This window comes from Humulus lupulus, chromosome 1 (genome assembly GCF_963169125.1).
Source record: "Humulus lupulus chromosome 1, drHumLupu1.1, whole genome shotgun sequence".
NCBI lineage: Eukaryota > Viridiplantae > Streptophyta > Magnoliopsida > Rosales > Cannabaceae > Humulus > Humulus lupulus.
In genome coordinates, this window is record NC_084793.1 from 127949572 (window position 1) to 127962329 (window position 12758).

Sequence of the window (12758 nt, forward strand, 5' to 3'; positions counted from 1 at the left end):
AACAACTCCAAAAACTTGACTTTATCACTTTAGTAAAGAAAAGAGGATGACCAAAATTAGTATGAGGAAACATTAAAGGATCCGCTCACAAACTATATTAATTTCTTGCTTAAAAAGAAATATTGCTCTTTTATGAAAAATGAGCTCACATCAGTACCACCCATGTAAGGAACAAGGAAAGAAGGGATCAACACTGTAGTTGCAAGGGCCAAAATGTAGTGCTGAAAACCCAGAAATATTGCCTCCCCTGTTTTTCCAAATGAAACAAATAACACTTTAAAATAAGAAATAGAAGAAAAATAACATAAAGAATCAATAAATGAAGAAATGAACATACCCCAAGGGCAGTACTCAAAAGCAGTCCCTCATTGTCTACTCAAGTGATTGTGGTGAGAAAACTGAACCAGAACCAATACGCAAACACTTGGCAAACATACCAGCGAGCAACAGATGTATAGCATGATCAAGTGCCAAGTCTTTCGCATTATGTTGTCTAACAGCCACTTCTATATTTTTAATCATCACTAGAGTTTTTCCCTCTATTCAATTGACTATTTATTTATTTATTTTGGTCCTAAAATGTGATTGATCTGAATGGTTGTTGATACACAGAACTGACTGAAACATTATAATAAAATTAACTATAAAACAGTGCAGTAAAGGTTTCAACCGTCTAAATTATATGTTTAAGAATAAAAAAATGCAATAAATGTTCTTGAGTAGCCATCTTGGCTCTTGGATAAAAGCACAAACAAGAGAGGGACTACACAGAGGTTAAACAAAGATTAGAAACATACACGTTCAATGGCTGCCTGCTCCTCAGGAGTTACAGTCATAGCCTGTGGCATGTCTAAAGCCATCAGGCTCAGAACGTTCTTGATTGTATAATAAAAATGAAAAATTAGCATGTGTCAAGTAGATCACAAAAACTGATAAATAATAATAAAAAAAACTGCATTCATCTCACCCTTCTCCTCCCTCGACAGGTTCATTTATCAGGCGCAAAAAGTCAGCCTGAGGCTCTTGTATGAGATGCACAAGATGTGGATTTTGTTTCCTTAGCTCTTGAAGCATAGGCAGCAAAACAATAAGTGTAGCATGAGTACTATTTAGTGTCCATCTACCACCAAAATGACCAAGCTATCAACATGCATTTTGTTTCTTTATGAGAAGCCTAACCTGCTGAATTTAAGGGTTTGCTTGCACCATAGCTCGCAATGCTTGGAACTACAATGAAAGTTAGAGAAAAAAAATTCAACCATGACCACAACAATAAAAAAGAGTAAAGCTCCATATGGATCAGAGAAAAAAAGAAAGGAAAAAAAATCAAGTACCTGTTGACTGTTTCGAAGAAAATCCAAATTGCCAGCACCAGCATTTGCACCCACATTTGGTAGGCCCTGATTCAAGAATAGTAATATATTTTATTAATTAGCTGATCATAAAATACAATTCAAACTTCAAAGGAGCATCTATCTGAGGGAAGAATTCAAAAGTTAAGAGGTAGAACAATAGCTACCAGTGAGAAGAGATCCAATGGATTTGCATTAGGGACAACAACAGGTGCAGCAGCAGGTTGTGATGCGTGCACTGGAGGAATGATTGCTGGGGAGTTTGCTGCTGCCTGAGCAGGAACTTGGGCAACTGGTGGAACATCTGCTTGTTCAGGAATTCCCTGATGCATAACATCTATGTCAACTTCACAGTGTCATCAACAAAGAATGTCTCTTACAACAAACCTTTGGAGAATATTAACCTTTCAAAAATATTATTTTCATGTAATAAAAACCACATATAGAAGAAAAATAGTACACGGTTTGAGCAAACTCGTACAAAATAATAAATTTAAATTGATATAATAATGTAATTATAATAAAGCAGTTCCATAGATATTGGAGTACAGAGGAACCTGAACACTAGTATATATATATGTATGTGTGTGTGTTGTATTCAATCATGGAAGAGTGTAGAGATTTAGGAAATAGGTAACAGCTTGTAGAGTAACCATGTACACCTAATATCAGACCTATCAAGAAAGAAAAAAAAAGACCATGGATTCCTCACTTCTTGAACTAATCCTTGATCTTTCATCAAATTCCCAAGATTAATGTGTGCATCAACCTGTAACATTAAGAAGAAATTTTATGTTCTATTAAAAGATTTTGTTAAATCATTGAATATCCAAGTGTCAAGAGTCAGAAAGAAATTCTACCAAATGTGGATTCAGTGCAAGAGCCTGGAGACAACATTGAGCTGCCTCGTTAAATTGCCCTTTACGCATATATGCACTTGCTAAATTTGACCATGCATCAGCAAAATTTAGTTGGAGCTACAAAATAAAACAACAATATAATTTGGAAAAAAGAATTCAAAGAAAGAATATATATTTTTGCTCTTGATGATCATGCCCCCACGAAAAAACAAATTTGGCTTTGCCACTGGGTGTAAGATTCCTAGTACTAGGAATGTTATTGGCTAATATAACAACCAAATCCTTCCCATCAAATTGACTCTACCCAATACTTCAAAACAACCTAGTTGGAGTGTTTTCTCTAGCCAGGTTGGTTAAGTTTCATTGGAATTTATCAACACTAAAGTAATCATTTAAGCAAGCACCAACTTACATCAGCTAAAGAATTGATTATTAACACTTTTAATTAACATAAACACCCCCACCAGTGGAAAGAATATATCAGGAGTTAACTAATAACTGTAAGACAAAAACAAAAAATATAATTTGAACTCAAAAAGTATATATTGCCAACACATCACAAAAAAAACCCCACTTATGGTCTAGATTGATGGCTGTAACAAACCTCGATAGCAATTATATAGTAGCGGATTGGAACATCAATGTTGCCCTTCTCCTGCAGCAGAAACATAATAACTGTCTATTAGATGCTTGCAGGCTAAATACTTGACAGTGGAACCATAAAATATACTAAAGATTACCTTCCAAGCATTTGCCATGTTTCCATAACACTCAGCAAAGTGAGGATCAATTTGAATAGCTTCTTCATTTTTTGCAATGCACGTATCAAAATCATGCAGCTAAAATAGAATAAAATAAAATGTAAGAATCAGGTGCAAGTAAATTCACTTACAAGCCAGAAACACTGAAGAGCGTACATATATTGAGAAAATACATGAATGCTAATAAGCTTCATTGAGAACCTGAAATGTAAAATATGGCAAGATAATTGTGTGACTTGGCAATAGCAACATAATGGCTGGCCAAAAATAGCTATTATATATGCTTCAAGTGAAGCCCATCAACACTTGCTCAACCCAAAAGCTTAATGGCTATAGAATGTTTTGTTAAGATGTCTATTTACACTTATAGATGTTATGATAGTGTTGACCAAGACTTAAAAAGTTCCAACAAAATGAGGCAATGAAAAGAACTAAATCTAAAAGCTTGTCTACATATGCTACTGTATATTTACAAGCATTTTTTGTATGTGTGTGTAGTTTATTCAGTTTTTATGTTATATATAGAAATTTTGTTAGGCTAGTTGGCTCACTCTCTCAGCATTCTCTCTCTATGAATCAAGCTGTATATATATCTATATGTATATATTTATGTTTTTGTTGTTGTATTAGTTCTATTCTTTATTTTTTTGTATGAAAGGGGGAAGTTTTTGGCATTATTCTGTTGATGTGAAAGTGGTCAAGCATAATAACCAGATCGAGTTAAGTTACTGTTAATCCTAACCCGAATCAAACTAATTGTCAACCACTTACAGGTTTTACTGAAAATAGAAAGACATAAATTCAAATAACACAACAAAAAATAGGGGATTGACATTTTGCCAGCTTCTCTTTGCTGCTTCAACTAGACCTTTTTTCACCCAATCTTCATGGAAGGCAAACAAAGTTAAAGTGAAAGAAGCAAAAAGAAGATTTGGAAATATTGTACTATACATGAGAAAAAACAATAAAAAGAAGATCACTACCCGAAAAAAAAAACAAAAAAGATTGGCTTACATCTTTTGTATGTCCTCTTCCTAGTACACTTTAAAAAGACTGTGATTCCTAGTCTTTTGTTTTGTTAGAAATTCATAAGAGCACCATTGTTCAGGGTAAAATCGAAGCTTAGTTGATATGGAATGAATGGCCTAAAGGTAAAAAGAAAAGTAGGCTTGAGATTACCATATGATTATTGTAGAGAAAACAAATTATAGATGCATGTGTCCACCTTGGATTTTTTGTCAGCTAACTCAATCAGAGCCATTTTGATGTAAATAATGATTACAATTACATATTTTATTTTTTTTCCTATATCACTATATATGTGTATGTTATGTGATTGAACTGAATTTTTCAATGAAACATACAAGAATTTAAGGGACTGACTTCTGACTTTTTTTATTTTTTTATCCGAAGGACTTGTTCCATGCATTATCTTACTGGTTGGTCTACATTTTGTTCCTGAGTCCCCTAGATGGTTGGTCTTACGGGGAATGTGATTTCGGACTGCTGTTATATTCATGCATATTGCAATCCCAAGTAATTTGAGACACTATAATTGCATTAAGGTTGGTTATCTACACAAACTAAACAACAAATGTACCCTATTTTTTTTGCTCTAATCATATGCACAAACATCTATTGTGAATAAAAATAAATACCATAATCAAATTTAAATATCAACAAGGCACAATTGGGACTCGAATAAAAGTTATTCAATAAAAATAAATACCATAACCAAAGTTACATCTTGAGTTATGAATTATGGAGCTTTAGGATCAATAGAAGGAGCAGTCTTTCCTTACATTATCTCTGAACTTCACATACAAAATGACAAAATTTGTGTATAACTACAGGAAAACAGATCAGTTCAGTTTCACATGTGAAAACTATCAATCCTCATTTTTCAAAATACACATATATTTTCCTCTAAAAATCCAAGCAAAAGAAAATAAGAGAAAAGTGAAAAAAGAATAATCTTTTTCAAAAAAAAAAAAATAAGGTCACCAAATTATGCTTGCATTCCCGATAATATCACAAAGTTATTGTGACAAATATCCATGATACTGTTAATTAAAAGAAGAAAACATAAAAACAAATATATATATACACATGTACAAAGAGAAAAGTCAAAACATTTCAAGCCTTCCATAAAATAATATATATATATTTCAAACCAATAGACAAGAAATGCAAGATAAATCTCAAAGCCCAAATCATTTCAAACTAGAAGACGAAAAATACAAGTTAAAATCAACTATGTGAGCAATGTATAAAGTTTCAGATTAAGAAAAAAAATATAATTTCTTTTGGTAGAGAACATGAAGACTAAACACAACAAGATTCTCTTTGCAACAATGCGAGCCTTTTGCAATGGTAGAGCATAACTATAAAACAGTGTTATATAGTGTGATCAATTGCTACTATTTGAGAATAAGCTTTTAGTGTTGAAAAAGAATAAATAAGTAATAGATTAAATAGCACAAATATTAACAGAATCTTCTGCATTGGAATAAACAAAGATAATGCATTAAACTAGGGAAATGAATTACTCTGAGAACTACATTATATGTTATCCAACGTGATTGATTATGAATACATAAACAACTAGTTACCACTATATTTTGTAACCATACATACATATATATATATGGTTTGAGAAACATTTACACTATTTTGTAAGTCTTTTTGTATCTTTTGGCCAGATTAATTTATTCATGAAACACATTACCACTAAAAATCCATTGTCATTGTCAACTACAAATTGGACATCAAATTAACCAAATTTCAATAGCTTAATTAGCCAACAAATAAAAGGGTAGTACCTACAAAGTCAACTTCTAATTCTAAATATAATGTTCTATATTGATTAATTTGTGTGAAGTAAAAACTACTGAGCCACACTACTGTTCTAAAAAAAATCATATTAAAAAACAAACTTAATTCTTAAAAAACATAGCAAAATTAAACAGTTGTCATTAAACCTTCAAGAATACCAAATTCCTCATGAACAACCTGTGTAAAGTAATAAGAAAATCACTCAGCGAATAACTAAAAAGCATAATAGCTAAAACCAAAAGCACTAGAATATTTAACCAGATGCATTCATAAATTCAAAATCAAGTTTGAACAATTTCACAAAGCATTACAAAAATCACAACTCATTGTTGCTTTATAAAGAAATTTCCCATACTTTTCATCTTGCTGTTTCTAGTAAGACTGTCAGTCTTTGGTTTTTCTTTTGGTCTCTCTACTCTTTGTAAATCAATTCTGTTTCTGTTTCTTCTACTCATCCAGAGCACGTGTGTGCACACACACACAAAGAAGAAGAAAAAACAACTACAACAAGAATCAAAACAAAAAAAATAAAAACAAGTAGCATCCGACCTTAGCAAGAGGAGCAAGACAGTTGGTAGTATAGCTTGCATTTGAAACAATGTCCATGTTTGGCTTGTATGTCTGCTCATTTACTCCAACCACAAACATGGGAGCATCAGCTGATGGAGCTGATAAAACTACTTTCTTGGCTCCACCCTACAAAGACAGAAAAGTTCAATGTTACAAAGAATTTCATGCAAATGTAAATGGATTTGTACGTGCATGGTGGGCTCTCACACATTTGACTGTCTGAGACAGAGAACAAAATAAATTAGTAAAAGAAACCTTCTTATGTGCTGAAGCTTTGTCAATTGTTGTGAAAACATCGAAAGATTCAACAACATACTCAGCTCCATAATCACCCCAAGGAATCTCAGCAGGGTCCCTGATTAAAGGTTTAGATTTTACTTGTCAGCTCAATTTACATTAAGCTTTAAACAAAAAACACCCACATTTGCAAGTGCTATAAGCAAATAAAGAATATGTATACACTTTCATGCTAAGATCTGATGAAAATTACCTTTTACTCACAACCTTAATCTGCTTCCCATTGATTTCTAAGGTTGAATCATCTACAACCTTAATGCTTCCTTTGAATAATCCATCAGTAGAGTCATTTTTAAACATGTAGGCCTAGATAAAGAATAGAAAATATCATAACCATTTTCACATAATGGGATGACCTTAGAAGACAATTAGGAGTAACTGTTACTTAAGTTGAACTATTAGCAAAGGACATCAATTTAATAAAATACTCTGAAAATACTCATTTCATTAAGATAAATATAATTTCATGTAATATAAAGGTCATTCAAGGTAGCATCATAAGCCTATTAATGACCATGGTTCATCACTACAGCCACTACTCACCTCAGACCATAATCCAAAAAATGTGAGAAATTTTAAAGTGCCAAGTTAACAAGTTGCCATGCTCTCAACTTGACATACAAATAAGCTCACAAAAAATCACAATAAAATCCAAACTTCAAGCATTGCACGCAACAAGCATAAGCATGATTCAAGTTAGATCTGAAAGAATAGAATCATTTTTTGATCAATAGATAATTGAGATAATTATATGCAACTAAATACTTGGTAACATTTATAGAGGGTTTAAGGTGATAAAAATAATTTCAAAGCAATTAATGATCTGGATTTAAGACATCTCTCACATTTAATAGCAGTGAGAATAGAAATTATTTAGTCAAAACTATGAAGAGAAGATAGCGTAAAAGTGAATTACAAGTCCAGGAGACTAGATGATTTCTTAAGAGAACACACAATGAGCACCTCCATTCCTATGAGGTGTTTATCAAAATTAATAGCTACTGAAATAAAATGCAATTTAAACATTCTTCCACATACTTTATAACATAGTTTTCCTTGACCATATTAAAGTAGAGCAGAATCATTTTAGCTACTTTAGACAAAAAAAAATCACCACATTCAACAACATACTATTAACACAACAAGAAATCAAGCAAGCATGGCACAAAAACTTGACTTAAGTCATATCATTATACATTATGAAGCAAACATCTAACCAGGTTGTAAGCAAAGACATGTCAACCAAATATTATGCTCGATGCAGTCTTACAAACATAAGAAAACTTTTTTGCATCATCTGAGTAGTGCCATTTTAATTTATAAATTATAATGACTATTCATGAGCATAGCAACAACATTGGCAGCTGAAACCCATCAAGTTGCAGCTAGCTTGACATCCTTACCATGTATTTAGCATCAATAAAAGGATCATTCATTGCCACCACGTCAATATCATCCCTGAATATTGCTACTCGTAAAACCAATCTTCCAATCCGACCAAACCCTATATGAGCCAAGCATTGAAAAAGTAAGGAATTAATCAACTTTACCATTCTTCTTTCAAAGAGAATCACTTGGCTCACAAAGTTCTTTAAACCCCGAGGTCCTTCATTTAGTAAAGCACATATTAAATATATATATATCTAGCATCCAAGAATAGTATTGATACATGAAGCTATACTCTTTTACATGTCAGAATATTAAACTCATCCAAACTAAAAGGGATTAAAAAAGTGACATAAAGGAAGCAGAATCCAAACTATAGACTACTTCTAATTCGAAAGCAAAAAATAAACATAAATATATAAATGTAACATAGAAACTAAGTTGAATAAAAGTAAATAATTTTCCAGTATGAAAACACACATCAACTCTGGCAAGATTTTCAACTGTACCTTGACCTATTTAAACAAAAACTATTGAAGGCCAAAACTGATCAAACATTGACCAATGCACATAAGTTTGCATCTCTAAAAAGAATGATAAAAACATTAACCACACCAAACAATGGAATGTACAATAATTATTAAGTCCTCATTTCAAACTAGGAGCTATGATGAACTTACCATTGATCCCAACCTTTGACTTCCCACCGGTCTTCAATTCTAAACAAAATAAATTATGAGTGAGCATCAAATATTAGAATTTCAAAATTCACACTACAATGTATGAAGTGTCTAGTCCTTACTCTGAACAGTTGGTGGCAATTCAGTGGCCGTTGCTTTAATGGGTTGGACTCTCTTGACATTGCATCCCCTGAACAATGTGTCATCTTCTTTGGTCAATTATAAGAATAGAAAATATGCTTAAACCCATAAAAATTTATATACTACATTACTCAACTGTAAAACAGATGATCCGCTTGGAACAGCAGAGCCAAATACAGTTGACTAAAATCTTGCAGAGTTTGGGCTGCGTTTGAAACTAATGCATATCAATATCTCAAACCCTTAGGTATGTTATATTAATTTGGTTAATTTTTTATTCTTTTCCAGCAACCAAACATCCGTTAAAACCAAAATACTCCGAGAAAGTAAAGAAAATAAGAAAGTACTTGTTGTTTCCGAGACTCTTCGTCCAGTGCCTTCTTTCGTTGTTCCTCATATTCTCCTTCTTCTTCCATCTTCTTCCATTTCATCTCCATGGCCTCGAGCCCTGAACGAAAGAAGACACTGGACGAAGAGTCTCTTTCCGTCTCCGTCTCTGTCTCCACCTCTGCAATCTGGTTGGGAGAGAATGAGCCATGAACGTCGCCGCTACCAGTCCTCATCCCCCATCATCAAGTCCCCTAACCTCAAAACCCCTTCTGGGGACCCAAAAGAGTCCAACTTGGCTTGCTCTGTGTGTAACCGGAACTGACAAACGGGGCAGGAGTTATGGTGAGCGAGCCAAGGCAGAATGTAGTCGGGATGGTAGAGATGCTTAAAGGAAGATTTCAAGTAGGGAGAGGCCCAGAACAACACAAACAATTTCTGTTTTCCAAAACGCAACCTCTTCCTCCAACTCATCAAGATCAATTTGAGCAATAAGTCTATCCCCTTTCTTAATCTGTTCCTCAAATTGAAGTTTAGAATTTGAACTACTAACCTGTTTCTCACTAAATTTCTCCCAAATTTCCTTAGCAGATTTGTGGCACTGAGGAATCTCAATCTGCTCCAACGAAGAAAGCCTCTTAGCATCAAGACCTAGACTTCTCACAGAGGAAGGTTTAGGAATATCGACCCCAAGCTCCGAGTGTGTATCTAGAAATTCCTCAATAAATCCATCTCCATTAGGACAATCATTATTTGAAGGGAGTTCAAAATCAACATTTAGTTCATCTGGAGCCTCAATTCAGGCTTTTAAATCACCTTCTTCTTTCAACCCATAGAGAGAGAAGAAGGAAACTTGCACGTCTTTGGTGTTTATCAATTAATCATTACTAAAAAACAATATAGTTAAATAATCAATTAATTCACAATCAATCAATTGCTCATAATTATCACATAATTATTTCCTTGAACCAAAAAATTAATTCCTTTGCAATTTAGTCATTCTCTGTATAAATCTTCCTTATGACTTCCTTACCCTTGACAGTGTAGGACAGAGGTGACCTAGGGACCATGGACCTATAATACGGAACTCCAATAAACCAGATTATTAATTAAACTCTTTAATCTAATAATCTTATTTATTAATTCCATTATTACTCCACTATAAATATGGAATTGCACTCTAAGTATTTGTAGAATTATATTTACAAAATTTTCTCTTGTAGCTCATTGATATAATCAATAAATGTAGTTTTGTTCTCCATTTATTGGTTCGTCAATTAGAGCTGGTCAAAATTATAGCTTTACCCTTCTAATTACCTCTTGATCCTTAAGTACCATTAATTCATTAGCAAATAATTAATCTATAATCAAATTGTATATTTGAGCTCAATAACTATTTAGTTTCATAATCATCCCTTAAGGGAACCAATATTCAATCTATTAGGAAAATATGGATTCCATTATTGTAAATCGTGTTCCCAGCCATTCAAGACATTGAATATCCAAAACAAAAGTCACTAGCGTCATTATATTAAGAGACCTTAATGAGTGAATCAAAAAATCCAATAAGCACACACAAGAGTTCATGACTACTCAAGATTTAGACTGATCTACAAATGATCATCTATTATGATAATAATTAAATATTTATGGCAAATGGTAATTTTATAAAGATAGTTAATTCATGTCGGTCTTGTCATATGTAATCTCTATTATATACAATACCTTTATCAAGATGTCTATCCACATCAGTAATATGAATCTAGATTAATTGCATACCGTATGCTTAGTAAATCGTACTAGTAACCATTCATTAAAGATTTATTACTTTAATATGTTACTGACTTTTTTATTTATTGTATATGATCTTAATTCTCTCGTAATAATACAAGATCATATCCTCATAATTGAATATGGAATTTTCTTGATATTCATATATAAAATTATTCAAATAATAATTATAACATTCAAATATAATAAAATTTTACTTTTATTTAAATCAATAAAATGTATTTACATGCTTTTAGGGAACAAATCTTAACAACCTAAACATCAACACTTGTTCTTTTTTTCTTTCTTTTTAGTTATATGGTCAAATGACCATTTTACCCCTCCATCTAATTCTCTTTCTTTACTAACACCAAGAGTAGTTTCGTAATTTCACCACAAATACTAATTGTCCCACTCATATCCAAATTATTCAACTAATGTCCATAAAGCATTACTTAATTTTATTCCACCCATATCCTCAAAATGTAAAAATTTCCATAATACATTTAGGCTCGACCTGAGTCAAATATTTTTCCTCGTTGTGACATTTTCGCTATACCACTTGAAAGGATACACTCCTGCTAACAATAACATACATCCACATAATAATGTGGTCACAATGCACATAGTACATAATATTTACAAATATACCCTCAACGGGTAAAAATTATGAAAATACCCATTTTTTTAAAAGCGGGTTTTTAAATACATTTAATGTACATAATCAAGCATAATAAATTATATAATAGTATAATTCTCAGTATATCTATTCATGCCTTCCAGGCACGCTATTTAAGGTACTGATCCTCATTAGGAGCTCTTGCATTACAACTATCTACTCCTAATAAAAATTTTGTCCTCAAAATTTACCTAAAGAGCTCGGGATTCTAATCTCGCTTAGTCAACTCTAGCTCCTAAGTAGATTCCTCTATTTTTTTTGTTCCTCCATAATACTTTCACTAAGGAAATAGTCGTATTTCTTAAGACTTTATCTTTCTTGTCCATAATCTGTACTGGTTTTTCTTCATAAGACAAGTCTTACTGTAAACCCAAAGTCTAATAACTCAACATGTGCGTGGTATTCGGCACATACTTCCTAAGCATCAATACATGAAACATGTTATGAACTCCCGATAAAGTCGGAGGCATAGCTAATCGATAAGCTACCTGCTCGATCCTTTTCTAGGATCTCAAAAGGTCCAACAAGCCTAGGGCTCAGCTTGTAGCGTCCCAAAACTCCTAATAAGATTAAGTACTTTGATTAGCCTGCCAGGAGGGCACGTGGGGTAATTATGTGAATTATATTATTATATAATTGAGTATGCATGATTATGTGTATTAAATGTGTTTAATGACCCACTTTTGTTAAAAATGGGCATTTTTGTAATATTGACCCGTTGAGGGTATATTTGTAAATATTATGTACCATGTACCTTGAGACCACATTATTATGCAGATATATGTGATTTTTGGCATGACTGTATTTTTTCGAGAGGTTTAGCGAAATTGTTACAACGGGGAAAAATGCTTAGCTCGGGTCGAGCCTAGGGGTATTTTGGGAGTTTCTATATTTTGGTGAATTATTGGTGAAATGAAATTAATTGGTGGAATAATTATGTTTAGTGATAATTAGAGATTCACACTACAAAAATTGGTTCTTAGGACACTTTTTTAGAGCACTAAATTAGATGCGAGCCTTAAAAACAACTCCTAGACTTTTAGGACACTCAGTGAGAGTCCTTAAAAATTACATTTTAGGACACGCAATGCGAGCCCTAA

General features: G+C 32.7%; 1 protein-coding gene and 2 long non-coding RNA genes across 3 annotated transcripts; all 3 read right to left on the reverse strand.

Annotated features, from left to right (window-relative positions):
- Positions 1 to 622: 622 nt before the first annotated feature.
- On the reverse strand, positions 623 to 1694 carry LOC133818012 (uncharacterized). The gene is made up of 3 exons (XR_009885758.1): positions 1335 to 1694; positions 968 to 1227; positions 623 to 875 (listed from the first exon to the last, which is right to left on the reverse strand). It is a non-coding gene; the product is annotated as an uncharacterized LOC133818012 (long non-coding RNA).
- A 4240-nt stretch (positions 1695 to 5934) lies between these two features.
- Positions 5935 to 8228, reverse strand: LOC133821724 (glyceraldehyde-3-phosphate dehydrogenase GAPCP2, chloroplastic-like). The gene is made up of 5 exons (XM_062253876.1): positions 8079 to 8228; positions 6869 to 6981; positions 6634 to 6733; positions 6358 to 6504; positions 5935 to 5985 (listed from the first exon to the last, which is right to left on the reverse strand). The coding sequence occupies exons 1-5, from the start codon at positions 8226 to 8228 to the stop codon at positions 5935 to 5937; spliced, it is 561 nt and encodes a 186-aa protein (XP_062109860.1).
- Positions 8229 to 8648: 420 nt separating this feature from the next.
- LOC133818018 (uncharacterized) lies at positions 8649 to 9098 on the reverse strand. Its single transcript, XR_009885759.1, has 3 exons — positions 9019 to 9098; positions 8864 to 8931; positions 8649 to 8780 (listed from the first exon to the last, which is right to left on the reverse strand). It is a non-coding gene; the product is annotated as an uncharacterized LOC133818018 (long non-coding RNA).
- Between the last annotated feature and the right edge of the window lie 3660 nt (positions 9099 to 12758).